This window comes from Gopherus flavomarginatus, chromosome 19, assembly GCF_025201925.1.
Source record: "Gopherus flavomarginatus isolate rGopFla2 chromosome 19, rGopFla2.mat.asm, whole genome shotgun sequence".
Taxonomy (NCBI): domain Eukaryota; kingdom Metazoa; phylum Chordata; order Testudines; family Testudinidae; genus Gopherus; species Gopherus flavomarginatus.
The window spans coordinates 17,981,612-17,998,211 of record NC_066635.1 but is presented as its reverse complement, the minus strand read 5'-3'; the positions used below and the strand labels follow the sequence as shown (position 1 = coordinate 17,998,211).

The 16,600-nt window shown below is 41.9% G+C and overlaps 1 protein-coding gene across 1 annotated transcript in view; it reads left to right on the top strand.

Moving 5' to 3' along the window:
• Nucleotides 1–16,600, top strand: part of AATF (apoptosis antagonizing transcription factor) — an 83,775-nt gene that overhangs the window by 48,403 nt on the left and 18,772 nt on the right. Inside the window, exons 9-11 of the mRNA XM_050929382.1 lie at nt 5,836–5,903; nt 9,714–9,794; nt 13,229–13,300. Coding sequence (XP_050785339.1) covers nt 5,836–5,903; nt 9,714–9,794; nt 13,229–13,300 — 221 coding nt within the window. The remainder of the gene's footprint in view (nt 1–5,835; nt 5,904–9,713; nt 9,795–13,228; nt 13,301–16,600) is intronic.

The following is a 16,600-nucleotide window of genomic DNA, read 5'->3' as shown; positions in this document are numbered from 1 at the left end:
ATATAAACATGCCTTTTAGGATCCTAATTTGGAACAAAGGCGTCTCCACAGATGTATTCAGAGCTCAGTGCAAGTTTAAACAGTAAGTGATTTAGAAGTTAGCATGCACGTTAGGCAGGTAATGAATAGAATATATATTGTGTGTGTCTCATGAATCCGATTGATGGGATCCTGTCAACGCTTTCAAAGCTTCTAACATAAATTGCTGCCTTTCTTATCTTGATGCTCTTAGGATGTTCACAATGCAGTCACACATGTACTCGCATGTACTTGATGTGTTATAACTACAGCGAGGGTCTGTAATTTATCAGAGATGTTCATCTTGGGGATTCTTACCCCACCACTTGCTTCTGGCAGTATTATAGCCAGAATACTGGGCTAGGTGGACCAGTGTTTCAATCCAGTATGATACTACCCCTTGAGAGTATCATCATGAATGAGTAATGATGGGACCTCTATAGAGATGATTTTACAATGAAATAGGTTACACCTGCAATAGTTATGATGCTTTTGATTAACCTAAAATAACTCACTAGTTTGTACCACTGCTTGTGTCTGTGCTTCTGGCAGTGTTTCTCAACCATTTGGAGTAAAAGTAAATAAATATGGGAAATGTGTAGGGAGTATGTTATAAAGTAGATGTGTGTACTGTGTGTATTTATATACTGTGTGTGTATATTGTAAACTGTTTTAGGGGTGGGTACTATTAATGTGTTTAAGGGGGCTTGTGCAATTCTCTTCTCTCACTGTCAGGATAAATTATCCACCAAGGGCCAGTTCCCCGCAATACAAACTAAGGTTGTCTTAAAAAACAGTGCCCCTGTGATATATTTATGATCTGTATTTCCAGTTTGCATATGGGGAAACCTGAGGCACAAAGAGGTTAGGTGACTTTCCCAAGGTTGTACAGTGAATTGGTGTCAGAGTTGGGACTAGAACCCAAGTTGCATAACTCACTCCACATGCTTTATCCATTAGTCTATGTTGCTCCCATGTTATATATCATTGCAATTATTTATACTTCTGTGTGCTGGAAAGGGCAATGTCCGTGTAAGCATTTTCCAGGTTGTGGGTAAGTTGATACTGTACATGAAGAAGGAGTCGTGAATTTTCATAGTAGTAATTGGAGAAGGGATGGAACAGGAAAACTGCCTTTTATTCTTCAAGGCTGTGGATTCCATTACTGGGCTGCAGTCTCCCAGTCTCTGCCAGCACTACCCAGTAGCTTTTCCTATGCACTTGTGTCAAAGCACCAAGATAAGTGGGGACGGTAAACATGACATTGCTAGAATAGGAAGAAACCACTGGAACGTAGCCACACCATTTCTCCTTGTTTTTAAAACTCTCTCCCTCCCACCTTGCTTCTGACAGAATATTGACTAGAAACCAAGATCCCATTTTTGCTTAGCCTTAAGGGCAGCCGTTTACAGAGTAGCAGTGTTACATAGGTTTACTGTGTCGTATGTCTGTGTAACGCTGGATTTGGATCTTGTATTTAGCTGCCAGAAGTGACTGTGATGAAGTGGGAGAGATAAACTGATAGATTGAGTGCCAGAAAGATGTTGGGAATCAATCAGATAAACAGGGCAGAGAAATAGCTTGCTGTTTTCTAGTGATAATAAACCAGTGGCCTCTGGTCCCTGAATTTTTAAATATAATTGCTGGAGTAATAATCTCCAAATATAAGCAAATGAAAAAACATCACGGGAGGTGTTCTTAATTCTGCTTGAGCTGCCTTTTCTCTTTTGCAATAAATGTGTGACTTTTGAAGGTAGGGGTATAAATCTTCCTTTTGTTATTTGTGTCTACTTTATTTAAAAGCCAAAAAAAACCCTCGGGAGATATTTATCAGTAAATGTTGGTAAACATTAATTTCATCGTATATACACACTTGACGCAGAAATATTTCCATCGATGATGATAGAAATTCAAAGATGGACAAAGTAAGAAAAATGCTGCTTGAGAACTTGTTAGAATTTAAGTTAAGACTATTTGCTTTGTATAGTTCGACATGTGAAGTTGACACAGTTGTGTTTTAATGGTTATCAAGCTTTAACTTTTTGAATCTCTGTATCTGCTGTCATTAAATGATGTCTGCCAACCCCCATAATTTTCCATATCTGTTAAAATTTAAATAATCAAAAATGCTAAAAATAAACATACATTATTAGTCATCAAAATGATATTAAAACATAAAAATCAAATTCTGCCAAGTCTATTTATAACACTTTTTTTGGAAGAGGGGGTGGTTTTCACCTGCTTTTTTCAGTGATTTGCCCATACTATTGGAATCCACATAGTGCATTAGTTTCTTACATAGAGCAATACTTGAGGACATCTTTTAATGTCACAGCTGTGCAGAGGTGATTGGAAGCAGAGTCTAAGGCAGGCTGTTGTAAATGGCAGTGTTTGGAGGTGGAGGAGGGTGTACTAAGCTGCCACTGCATCTGTTTGGTGTTGCATCATGGTCGTACAGTTCTTGCCCCCAGAGTTTTGGCTGCCAGCTGGGGTCAGGTATATTCTCATTCTTTCATCTTGCCTGCATGTACTCCTTTGGCAGGGTAAGCTTTGCATCAGCATTGTGACTTCTCCCCACCTTACGCTCAGGGGCTTTGGGGGGCACTGATTGAAATGAATGGAGATCTTTCTGTCGATTGTAATGGTACCTTAATTGGCCACTGGATTCTAGATGTCTTTGTTGTGCAGAAGTACAAGGCAGGGGAAGCCCTCCTTAGACATCTTTGCAAAAGACAAAAAGACTCTGTGATACTTCAGTTTCTTTTGAGTCTCAAATGCCCGTTGTATTAATTTAGATGGAATATATGAGTCAAAGGTGTTAAAATAAGCCAATCACTGTCCATCATTAAACAGGATCTGGGGTTTGGTATACAGAAATCTCAGCCTGTTTATTACCATGGTGCAAACACCATTAAAAATCCTTTCAACTCTTCATTAAAAATACAGAAAAGATCTAAAAGAGTTAAAGGATTTGGAAGGTTAAGTATTGATTAAAACTTTCATTTTAACAACATTTCTTGTTTCCTTTCCTGTTAACTGGAGAGAGTTTTAGAAGGAAACCCTCCCTTGTTTGACAATCTCTTAGATGGTATCAAAGATGGTGATATCTGTCCTTTTGGGGAAAAGAGAAGACATTAGTTGAGATGATCTGCAGCTGTTACTAAAGTCTGATCCCGTTTCATCTCAGGTGGTGTTGGGGATCCTGTTGGAGCTGGTAGGGGTGGTGATGTCATCTTGCTACCTCTCTTTGGCCGAACTGGTCAGGGGGTCCCTCAGGATGAGGAGAAAGATGGTCCGAGGTCCCTGTAGACAGTGGGGTTGACAGCCGTGATGAAGCTCGCATCAGTAGTTTCCATCTGTTCTTTCCATTTCCCCCCCAGAGTGTCCTCCTTTATGAACCCAAAAAGAGAGCAAGAGGTAGAATAGCTCATCCCCTCGTTATTTTGTCCCCCAATTGGGCCTAATATCTGACACTCCGATTTTGGTTCATTATTTTCTAGTTCCACATCTTCTGTATTTGCCAAGCATGATTTTAACATAATCCTTGAACCATCTCAGTAGGTCCTTTTGTTGACAATCTCTGTCTCCTTTTCCCATCAATATTTGTTGTTATAGGTTATTGTGACATCTTATGAACCTTCACATACTTTTTACAGTTTAGTGCATATTAGAGTACATTTGTAAGCCCAGTTATCACAAGAAGAACTCTGTACTTCAATTCATTCGTGAATGAAACAGTGACATTTTGGGAAGTCTGCAACTTGGGACGTCATGTATTTATTTTTGTTCTGTATGCAAACTATACAGCATATAATATATAGCTCGTGGTGTTAAACAGACATTGGTCAGGTATCCCAGAAGGCTGCATGCGACACCTTACTGGCTGCAGGAAGACACACAGATAAAACCCAGCCGTTTTTCCCCAGGACTTGGAAAGGAATAGGAAAGCTTGTTTTAGCATCTGTATGCTGGCTGTAAAGCATTCTGCCTTACCAGGGTGTGACTCTTTCTTTGTGTAGAATTCATTATAGAATCACCACTTTTTCTGCAGTTCCACTTTTTTTTTTCCTGACAAAAGCCGCTCAATATCAGCCTTTCAGTTCAGACAGTGGGAGCCCCTCCTAGATCACTGCTAATTGTAAATGATAGGAGGCATTGAGTAGCCAGATGTTGCAATACACTGGTCTCATGGAGGGAAAAGGAGTCTGAGGGAAGTTGCTTGGCATATAGGACCAAGTTCTATAAGTGGGTACAATTCCATTCAAGACAATAATATTTGCAATGGGATTAGATGAAATAAAAATGGTGTGTGTGTGTGTGTGTGTGTGTGTGTGTGTAGGTTAGAGTGATCAGATGTCCCAATTTTATAGAGACAGTCCTGATATCTGGGGCTTTGTCTTATGTAGATGCCTATTATCCCCCACTCCCATACTGATTTTTCACACTTGCTGTCTGGTGACCCTAGTGTAGAAATAAACTTCCTTTCTTGGGCATGTTTTTGCATATTTGCCTAGTATAAGGGGCGTGTGCGTGCGCACACACACACACTCTATCTATTGATCTATCTATCGATCTGTCGATATATCTATCTAATCGGGATATACAAAGAGAGAGAGATTCCTCTGAAGCATCTGGAACTGGCAGACAGGTTACCCTACCCGCTGTTGGTCTTATTTTGCATGACAGTTCCTATGCTCCCATGAGCTGCACCTTCATACACCACCTAGGACTGCACTGTTTGTATTGCGAGAATGCTTGGATGCCAAACTCAGATCATGGCCTGTGATCTTCAGCCTACTTCGCTCCTTAAGTTCCCCTAAGAAATAGTGCTGAATTCTCCAGGATAGCTTTGAGTTTTCAGGTACTGGCCAGCACTGGCTGATCCACTACCATCCCACTCATTTAGACTTAAGATCACCAGTTCATTGTCCCGTGGTGGGAGACTGTTTGATCCAGTGTGCTACAGCAGTGGTCCCCAACCTTTTCGTCTGGCAGGTGCCAGATGAAGGACCATGGCGGCAGTGGAGCATCCCCTGAAATGCCACTAAATTTCTGCGGCATTTCAGTGGCGACACCTCTCGATGACGTCACTTGTCGGCAGCAAGTGGCTTCATCGCTGCTGAAATGCCGCAGAAATTTGGGGGCGACGCCTCTCGATGACTCCGCTTGCCGCTGACAAGTGATGTCATCGAGAGGCGTCACCACCAAAATTGAACGGCATTTCGGTGGATGCTCCACCACTGGCCAGGATGCGGGCGCATTTAGATGTCCCCGCGGGCGCCAGCACCGCATTGGGAACCCCTGTGCTGCAGCATCCTTCCCCTCTATATCTGCCTGACTTTCTCAGCTGATACCAATGAGGCGGGATAAACTAATCATAAAATGATGAAGGGAATGCTGCACTAGTCATTGATCCATCTGAAATTAACTGTAGCACAATAAGTCTTCCTAATGGCCTTCAGTTATATACTCCGGTCATGGTTTTTTATTTTTTTTATTTTTTTCCCCTAAAGAAGGGGTTAATATGAATTCACCTGCTCTTTTGCCACTGGGTTTTGTTTTATTTATTGTACTTTTTTCAGAGTAGTCCCCACCATGTCACTCAAAATTCCTGCTGTCTTTTGAAGCTAGCGGTGGCTAAGAAAACAATAATGCCTTTGGTATGTGGACAGGGTTTCATTTAAAAAAAAAAAAAATTAAGGCAGTAAGGCACACAAATTCCACCTAGCTTCCTTAGGCTCCTTTGAAAATCTCAGACTCAGTGCTGACCTGAGTTTAATGTGCTTTTACATTTGGTTATTCTCTTCCCTCCTCTAGCTCCTTCGAGAACTTATAGAAAGGAAAACCAGTTCGCTGGACCCCAACGATCAGGTGGCCATGGGCAGGTAAGTGATGAGCTGTAGCTGTCTGTATGCTCTGTAACTAGCTTCACTCCACAGTCACTTCAATTCCATGAGTGTAACACTTCCCCAAAGTTCCCAATCCTGCTTCTTTATGTGTGACGGGTTCCCTCCGGGGTGCCACCTGGAATTGGGGTACCACTGAGCCCTCTGATCCACCAGCCTGGGCTCCGTCTCTCACTGTCCTGCTGTGACAAGCTGCAGACCTACTCCCAGTCCTACACTTTCATTGGCATTCACACAGGTAGGGACACACCCAGCTGCAATTATATGCAGGCTCTTTGACTAGCCACTTCATGAACCAACAGTAGAAAGGCTAAAGCCAAAGTAACTCTCAGCTCCCCAGGCACATCCCCCCTCTGAGGCATAAACCCAAAATGATACCGTCTTGCACTGCACAGGGAACTGTACAGTGCAAGCTCATAGAGTTCATCCCCCCCACTCCTCAGTGTGGAGAGGAATATGCAACAGCCTTTGCCCCTACAGCTATGATTTCCCATGCACTTCACTCCAACTCATTGGTTTAGATAAAGCAAAAACAAGTTTATTAACTACACAAGATAGATTTTAAGTGATTATAACATGCATCTGACGAAGTGGGTATTCACCCACGAAAGCTCATGCTCCAAACGTCTGTTAGTCTATAAGGTGCCACAGGACTCTTTGCTGCTTTTAAGTGATTATAAGTGATAGCAAACAGATCAAAGCAGATTGCTTAGTAAATAAACAAAAACGCAAACTAGGTCTAAGAGTACTAGAAAGATAGGATATAAATTAGCAGATTATCACCCTGGCTGATGATACAAGCGGGCTGCAGATTCTTAAGGCACTAACTACGCTTGCTTTGCAGCCTGGAATCCCCAGGTGTTTCATACACAGGTTAGAAATCCCTTTAGCCTGGGTCCAGCACTTCCCATAGTTCAGTCTTTGTTCCTCAGGTGTTTCCAGGAATCTTCTTGTGTGAGGAGTGAAGAACCACCAATGATGTCACTCCCTGCCTCGTATAGCTTTAGCATATGGCGGGAGCCCTTTGTCCCAAACCTCAGTTTGTGGAAAAACACTGACATCCCAAGATGGAGTCCAGAGTCATGTGGCCTGGTCACAGGCCCTTGGATACCTTGCTGAGTCATAGCAGCCATTACTTACAGGCTGTCTGGAACCTTCTCAAGAAGGCTTACCCGGTGATGGATAAGGTTTTTCTAAGACCTTTTGTTTTCCCTAATGGCTCATTGCCCTGAATAGGCCCTTCCTCACCCACAATCTAGACTGAAAGCATCTTGCCTAGTGGGCATCACCCAGGTGTAACTACATTTGAAATACAGCTACACAGTCAATATTCATAACTTCAGATACAAAAATGATACATGCACATAAATAGGATAATCATATTCAGCAAATCATAACTTTTCCAATGACACCTCACAGGACTTATCTTGTACAAAATGCATCATAATTATGCCATAATCATGTCATATAATAATAACACTATGACGAATATGGGGTCAGTGTTGCAGTATGCTTTTGCCATTGACTTCATGGAGAGCAGTTGGGTGTAATAAGATGATTGGTTAAAAGCAATGGTATACTATCAGCGATGCAGGGTCTTCTCAGTGAGGACTTTATGGCTCTGGATTGCCAGAATTTGTATTTGCTGGCCTTCATGTTGCAGGGCCCCACTGGTTTGCCCAAACTTGGAGAGGTGAGGTCTTGTAACAAACTTTGGGACTATTGAATGCAGCTGTTGGTGCAGCACCTAGAGGAATGGTTATAAACAAATAAAACCGATAAATCACCCCAATAATAAGAAATGGCTTAAAGATGATGCCTGAAAGCATTATTACTCTTCTGCAGCCAGGCTTATTTCTTTCAAAGCCATCTGCACTCTTTCTTGCTTTCCTGTCTACTTCCTATCAGACTCCCCAAGTTTGGGGGGAAGAGTCTTGCTGTAGCCTGACAAATGTGCTTCTAGATGAAGCAACTGGTGAAATTTGGGATCAGATTATGAACTCTTGATTTGTCATCATATAAAGAATAAAAATTGCTGTATAATGTGGGGTTCCTGTGTATTCACCTTCCCTGCTGTTTAAAAAAAGAGAGAGAGAAAAGGTACAGTACAATTAAAACAGCATAGGGGAATGTTTCGTATGTGCCAAAAATAAAATGTATGCTTTGAGAGGAAGCTCTTATTTCTCACTCTAATTCTGTGACTAGAAAATACAGAACATTCCAAATACTGCTTAATGAACAGTATACATTTAAATAGCCACAGGCCATAATTTAGAAAAGCATAAAAGGAAAGGAAAACCAAAAACAATAGAATAGAATTCTCCACTGAAAAGTGATATGAGAATGTGTGTGTATAGGGGGAAAGGAAGGGAAAATGCTTTATAAAATGTTGTGTTGGTGAAATAACTTTTTATCCATGTGAAATATGACTTGAATTTTAGTGCAGTAGGTCAAATTTATTTTATGTATGTCTGAAATATTATGGAAAGCTATTCACTATAATTTAACATGGTATAGCCAAAATTGCATTTAAGTGGTGGTTACATTGTACATTTATCTGACTTTACAATAAAATAGATTATAGTAATTAAGATTATATTAAGATTGCGGTAATTGGATTTTGCTAGATTTTTCCCCCTGATGTTGGGTTTTCATTGTATAAATCAGGTAAGAGGACGCTTGTTTCTTTTTTTTTAAAAAAATATTTTTAACTAGTAGCAGTTTATTCCCCCCCATGGAAACTTCTTTGATTTGAGCAAGCTCTGTTTGAGGAATTGAATCCTCCCTTCTAAACAGTGATGGGGAATAAGCAGCACTTTCTGAATTTGCTTGTTGTTTTCCTTTTGTTTGTTTTTATTAAGAAATGCACTTAACATTATGCAGTGGTTTTGGCGGGGGATTTGCCAGATATTATAGTCAGAGGTAGTGGGAAAGAAACACTCGCTTGTAATTTTATATACGCTTTCCAAAAGCCTGGAAGGAAACTAATTCAAATGGAACTGCTGTATAATGTTAAATTTGTCTATGAAGTTAGTGTAACCCTCCTCACTTAAAGAATCAGCTACATGTGTAGCTTATGATAAATAGAGATAGGTAAACAATCTATTCTACTGCATGCTTTCTTTATACAAAATACAACTTATTGTAATAGCTGTTGAAACAAACAAAGAAATGCAGTAATCCTTTAAGGGTTTTCACTGGCCTTAGCATTTCTGTTTGATGAAGAAAATCTTTTGAATTCTAAAGATTCTTTCTTTTTTAAAAAATGATCAATAGGCAAGAAAGAATAAAAACATAGTGCCAGATTGTACCCGCTGTGGCTTTTTCCTGCACACCGGACATGAATTCCCACTGAATATTAATCATTGCATCAGGACCAGGCTGACTTATCTGTCTCCCACAGAATGGCTGGGGCTTCAGCCCCTGAGATCTGCCAGAGTCCATGGTCATCTACACATAAGCCCTTAGTCTCTACGATTCCCTGTGCTCGCCTGTTTGTAGCTGTGTACTCCTCCTCGGAGTATTTCAGTATGTAGCACAGGGAGACTGGTGTGTGCTAATGAAAACGAGGGCAGCGTTAGCTTGCAGTGGGGTCCTGTACAGGTGATGGACAGTGCCACAGTTATTTAGGGTAGCAGCTTTTGGGTGAAGAACAATGCTGTGGGCATTTGAGCTTTTAAAACTGCATTTCCGTGGCTTTTACCATTGTTACCTTGTGATTCTTCCCAAAAATTTGCCTGATAAAATAGCTCTAGCAATGATTCATAACCACCACTTTGGATTCCCCAGGCAGTGGCTGGCCATCCAGAAGTTACGAAGCAAAATAAAGAAGAAAGTGGACCTAAGAGCCAGCAAAGGAAGGAAAATCCGGTGAGTGGCAGCTTCTTCAAACTACAGAGAAGTAGCTCTTGTCTCACCAGTTGTCACCTGACTGCCCTGTTTTGGCACTGAAATGCTTTGCCAGACTTGTTTTGGCCTTGCAAGGTAGAAGATGTTGCTTTTGAGACATGCCCGTTGAGGGTAGCGAGCTCTTAATGAATCTAGAACTAAAGATCAGTTGGATATAATCAGGGTGGGAATTGGCCAAATCAGTCCTTACAAAAATGTTCACTGGGCATAAAAAATGTCAGGCATTTCTGAAAGTCTCTCCCTCAGAGATTGAGGGCCTTGTGGGACTTGTGCCCCTGAATCCTTCAGGGCTAGATTTACAAAGGTATTTAATTGCCTAAAGATGCAGGTAGGTGCATATGCCTGTGTTAGGCACCTAATTGCGGTAAACTTTCAATAGAGATGAGGTGAGTGAGGTAAGGTAATATCTTTTAGTAAACTTTCAATGGGAGTTAGGTGCCTGTCCGGGTGAGGTGCTCTTGTCAGTCCCACTAGCCACTTATTTGCATTTTTAGGCACTTAAATTCTTTTGCAGGTCTGGCCCGTAGTCACTACAATTTGTGACCTTTTCCTTCTCCTGTTTGCGTTTGCAAACTCTTCCAGGTTGTGGGGTGAGACTGGAAAGTGTGTAGAGGAGCTGGGATTTGTTCCCCTTTGCAGAGCAGGTCTGTTGCTCTCCCTGAGTTCAGAGTGACTGCATGATTTGTAGTGGAGGAGGCATTCGTAGCACAGAGGCACACTGGAAAGCTGCGCTGCTTCCTGAAAAATCTGCAACATTAACCATCCTTTTGTGAGTAAACTATAAATCTTGAGTTTAGATGACATCTGATAGAAAGTCAGTGTGGGTCAGGCCTGGCATAGCCATTTTTAAGATAGATGTCGTAAAATAATTTATTAAAAGAGCTACGAGTTACTTTGTTGGCCTGAAAAGCCTGTAATTATTGACTATCAATATTCTGTTCTGTCAGCATCACACATAATTGGATATATTCATGATTCAGTCAAAACTACTGACAACGTCACACAACTGAGTCAGACTCGTAAACCTTTAGGAATAATGGGGCAAATTTCTCATGGTGTGTGATCCATGCACTTCGGAATTCCTGGGAGATCAGAACTCCCTCCTCATCTGTGGCTTCTTACATGTTAGCTACCTTTTTAAACAAGAGTTGCGCTGACCTAATGTATAGAAAAGAAGAAAATATGCATTTGCTGATGTATGTGATTAATGCACAGTTAAATCCTATCATCTTTCCAGGACGGTCTGGTGGAGAGGGCTGGAAACCAGACAGACTAGGTTCAATTTTTGGCTCTGCCAGTGGGTCACTGTGTGTGTGTGTGTGTGTCTTTTCTGAGTGATTGACTAAATCTCTCTGCACTTCCATTTCCTCCTCTGCAGAATGTGGATAGACGTTACTTATCTTTTGTAAAGCACCTTAAGATCCGGGTGCAAAACGTGCTATGTAAGCACTAAATATTAATTGCTGTCACTTATCATTGTAGTCCATCATCATCATACTGGCTTTCCACACCTTTCTGTGCTTTAAGATGTTGGGATGAAGGGTGCTGTGTAAGTGCAAGATGCTGTCGAGGGTTCTCTAAGCACTTTTAGAAGCGCCTGGCCTCTTAGCACTCCAGTGAGGGAGATGAGTGCTATCCCCATTTCACAGATGGGGAAACTGAGGTACCAAAGGGTGAGATGAGACTTTCCTATAGTCACACAGTTCGTCTTGGGAGTCTTGTCTCCCAAATCCCTTCTCTCACCCACTAGACCATATTGTTTCCTGAGTGGATACCTATGAGTTATAGATTTCTACTTCTCCTGGAATAATTGGGCAGCTGTGACTTGGGATGTCTCACAGTGTCTGTAATTTAATACTTTGTATCTGATAGACGGAGGTTTTGGAAGCTCACATTTTAAAAGTGTGAGAGTAACTAGAGCTGGGCAGACAATTAGTGGTAGACAATTTATTAGTGTAATTAAGCCCTTTTTTCCAATTCACAAATTGTCACTGAACATGCTGTGATTTGTATGAATGCATTAATTGTCAATATCACTTAAGTGATCCCATAGAGTGAAATATGTTCTCTTGTTTCATATTTCATCCTGTTGATTTTTTTTTGTCGTTTGTGGCATTTGTTTGCCCTAGTCACGGTATTATTTCTGTTCCCTGATTGGATGACTCTGCAGCGATATAAGAGGGCGATTGCTTCGATGAGGAATGACAAAGACCTGTGTTTGTGCACAAAGGTCCATGTTGAGGGTGAATGTGGTTATTTGCATGAAGAGCCATTCTGCAATATTCATGTGAGCTAAAACTCTCTCCAGGGAATGTTCCTGGATAAGAGAACAAAAAGGAGTTTAAAGGTGCCCAAGTGGAAAGGTGGCTTGTGAATCCTTTTGCCTGCTATTCATCAAGATGCAAGAATAGGAATGACTTGGGTAAAACGTTTTGGACTTGGGGAGCCAGCAGAATACTTTACATAGAAAGCTGGCAGGTTGGAATCTCCTGCTTTAAAGACTAAGGGTGTAAAATCAGTGGCCTGTTCTGATTTCCTCTGTAGTCTGTTCAGATTTTATTTAGCAGGTCCCAGAGCGTGAGGGGTGGGCAGGCTTCTGCAAGTTTCTGACCTAGTGGGAAAAGCAAACTGGGGATTGGGCTTTCAGAGGTGCAGTGTAACTCGGGGAGGCAGCTTCTTCTGGTGGACAAGTAACTGGACTTGGAGTCGGGAGCTCTGCCACTGTGTGACTTTGGGCAAATCATTTCACCTTCCTGTGCCTCTGTTGTTCCCTGCCCACCACTTTGTCTGCCTGGTCTCTTTTTTTTACTGTAAATTGTCCAGAAGAGAGGCTGTCTCTTATGTTTATATAGCTGCAAGCACAATGGAGCCTCAATCTTGGCTGGAGCCTCTAGGTACTACCATGACAGATAATAATCATTCATGAAGGGAGACTGGTATTGTGGGAAAGCCTCTAGTAATCTAACTCTGCTCCCACCAGTGGCTTTTTGTTTGGGCACCAGCACTAAAGAGTGACTAAGACACTGTTAGGGGAGGAAGTTGAATGCAGAGTCTTCGATTGATCAGAGTTTTCTGTCTTGGGATAAAGTTCAGGTGCAAGTATACTGCTCAAGGACGCTGGAGTGTTTCGCTTTTGGCTGTGACAAAATGTGATTGGATTATTATTGCTCATCCACTGTGTGGCATATGTTATCATCTGGCTTTTATTCCCCCCCTTGTTAACATTAGAAAGGGTGGAAAAACTAACGACTTGAAACAGAGAGTCATTAAGCATTGGCCAACAAGGAAGCCAGCATTTCCATTTCGGGGACTGGGACATTTCAGTGCAGGAACTGGCATTTCCTTTTCTTTAATAGTTACTAATGTGCTGTCTGTTTATTTCCTGCCTTATTCAGGTATCATGTCCACAGCAAACTGGTGAGCTTCATGGCACCTATTGACCACTGTACAATGAATGATGATGCCAGGTGAGTAATAGATTAATTATGGTTCTCAAATGGCTTCATGACAGCATGATATTGACCTGTTCTTCAGTCTGTCGCCCTCTCCATTTCTTCTTATCAGTTAACCATTTGTCACTGGCATCATAGCCTGGGTGTCTTGGCCACATCTGTCCAGGCAATCTAGCTAAGCTTTCACTCCTGTAATTACTGTAAAACCAAATGAGAAGTTTCTATAAATCTTGATGCCGACTCTGTGGTTCCTGCTTTAAAAATCCCCCTGATTTGAAAATCTCTTCATTTTGGAGCATGATTATGGACACAGAGAGCCAAATTCCCCAGTGTCCATTGGCTGAAATCCCAGTTTAGAAAAATAATCAGGCTCTCTGCGTCAGGAGTGGAGAGTTATATGCTATAGTCTTGTGAGTTTTACGTAATATAAATGCTGTCAGTACAGCTAATGACCAGAAGAAGGAAATTCACTTACAAGATCTAAATGATGTCTATTGTTTATTCCTATTTAAATAATAAAAATGTCTGTACAAGGCTGTAGGAGCACATTAATTAGTAAAGGTAATCAAAACAGTGTAGCTATGAATTTGACTGCTGGTAAGTGTTTTTGTGGGAGGGAGGTGGGCTTAATTTTCCAATGGATGTATTTATGCTACTTGAGAGACGCTTTTCTTCAGGTTCCTCAGACATTTAATCTTAACAGTTAGAGAGAAGCCCGTTTGTACGTTCATCTGTCTGGAATATGGCAATCACGCTTGTGCTGTTCCTAGTCAGTATCTGTTCGGATAGAGTTGTGGGAGTAATGAAGTAGAATTCAGGGGTCTGTAGAGGTGTCAATAAGTGTCAATAGTGACCTGTTTTGTGGCAATTGGTAAAGAAGTTGACTATTGCTCTGTTTTTAATACATTAGGACCCCATTTATCTGAACAAGGTGACTGGTTGTTTGGATAAACAGACAGCTCTTTGTATGATGCCCAGTGGGAGATGTAACAGAGTTTTGGGTAATAGGTTTTCAGGTAAGGAATGTTCAGAATAACGTGTGTCTACCGTATTTACCAGAAAGAATTACTGCCTCTGTGTAGCAGTTGAGTTTCAAATCTCCATGTCTCAACTTCTTCCCTGGCCCTCCAAAAACATAACTGAGTGGGTGCATCGCTCTTGGCTTTCTGGATGTAGCCAGCCTGAAGTGAGTTGTGGGTAGTCGTGAGTTCCTCCTATTCCTATCTTCCTCATGCATCACCCTTGAAGTTTAAGCATGAATGTTCCAGAGGCACACAGGTTATGCTGGTTTAGAGAGGGAATAGAGGTCCTTGTGGTAGGTGAATAGTTGGTGGGTCCCGGGTCCTTTATTGCTTTGTAGATTGTAATTGGCATCTTCAGTTTCACCCACGAGTTTCCAGGCAGCCAGCCGGCAGCATGGGAGTAACACACGCATGCCTTGCTATCTTGGCCAGAAAGGCTTGCCAACTTCATTCTGTGCTGCTCAAGTTTCTGGGTGGCCCTGGCAGGGACCCCTGCAGTGACCTAGCTCAGGAGTAACACTGGCCTTGGTGTCCATGACAGGCTCTGCAGCACAGTGGAAAGATCACAATCTTTTGACCAAAGCTCAGTCATTGCTAGATTCTGCCTGGAAGAAAATTCTAAAACCTGATTATTCTCTTGACCTCTTACAATAAAAGGGAATGTGTTAGAGAGACAGGCTGAACATTCCCATTCCCTGATCCACATGTATGCCTGGAGAGGGTTCATTTCATAGAACTTGGGCTGCTCTTTCTTCCATCTTAATGGTTTTTCTGTAAAGATAAGGGTAGATTCTTGGTTTATTTTCACTTTTAAGCTCCGTTGTCATTAATGGCTATAGGGGAAAGGCTGAGGTTGCAACAGCAAATACTCCTTGACTATTCATTAGTAAGTTACTCGCAGGGACAATGTCGGCTCCTTCCTTCTCATAGTTTATTTTGCATGTCCCTAAACTCGTCTCTTCTGCCTTTCTTGTAATGTGCTTCTCTCACTACCTATGTTTTTATTTATTTATTTTGTTTTAGTGTAATTAGTGGGTGGCATGGTAGGAAAAAAAGCCTGTAAGAGCTGGTGCGCACCTTGTGCATAATAATATGCTTGATTCTAATATTTCTCCATCCCAGTATTATCTCCAGTTGACTGGCTGTGACTTACACACTGAGAATTTTAAATGAGGTTGGGGTGTGTATAATATATATTATTGTGTGTGTGTGAGAGATGTAATATATATTCTCCTATAGATTAATCATGCACACACACCCCCGCACACACAATGAAAGACACCTCAATTTACCTGTGTGTGTGTATAAGTATAAAATAAAAAAGATGATTGTAAGAACCTGGGAATTGTCATAGCATGTTGGCTCAGGCGACCTTGCCACCACTTTGTCAGAGTACAGCAGTTGTGTTTGTTCCAAAAGTTGCACAGAGTAGCCTGCGAGCTGAAACCCCATACAGAGCGCACGCCAGTGCTAAATGCACTGGAGCAGCTTGGAGAACAGAGCAGTTCAGGGGCAACCGTAACCTGTCTGAACTGCAGCACACTTCATTGGGGAGCTGTCCACCCCACCCGCCCCCACTACTTTTCAGAAAGGCACCTTGACTCCCAACTAAACTACAGAGGGTCCAGCTGACCCTCAGAACCTATTACAGTAATAGGATGTTATCTGTGTTATGCTGTGTCAACAGAGTTATCATTGTGATGTGGGAGAGAGTGTTTGACATTTGGTTTACTGAAAGCATCTCCTGGGGGCTTTCACCACTTATAGCGGGTTATTATATTGCTTGCATGTTTTACAGGTTCTTTCTCTGGCAGGGATGGGGGCAGCAGCTGCTGCTGCTCATTGCCTGGCTGTGTGACGTTATTTCTGTCATTAAGTTTATCATCTGCTTTGGGCCTGGTGTACTTTTTAATGGCATTGAAGTTACTCAGCTGGGTTTCTAGCCATACACAATGTTCCAGCTAGCTTGTCGGTTTGTTACCCCCAGCCAGTTGCCAGAGTGGGTTTTCCAGCAAATTTGCCATTGGATTCTAGCTGGGTCTGACTGACGCATGCTTCTACAACATGCAAAGTTATTCGTTCAAAATATACACTGAGGCAGCATCGCCTAGTAGATGGGGGCTGAACTGGGCGGGAGACCTGAGCTCTATTCCAGGCTGTCCCTCTGGCTTGCTATTTTTAGTGCTGTAGAGTGAGCCCAGGTCTGTAGTGCTGGGCTCTGAAACTCACTTCCGTAGGTCTTTTTTGTTTGCAGTGTAAACATACCCTAGAGATCTTTAGCACCACACAGCAG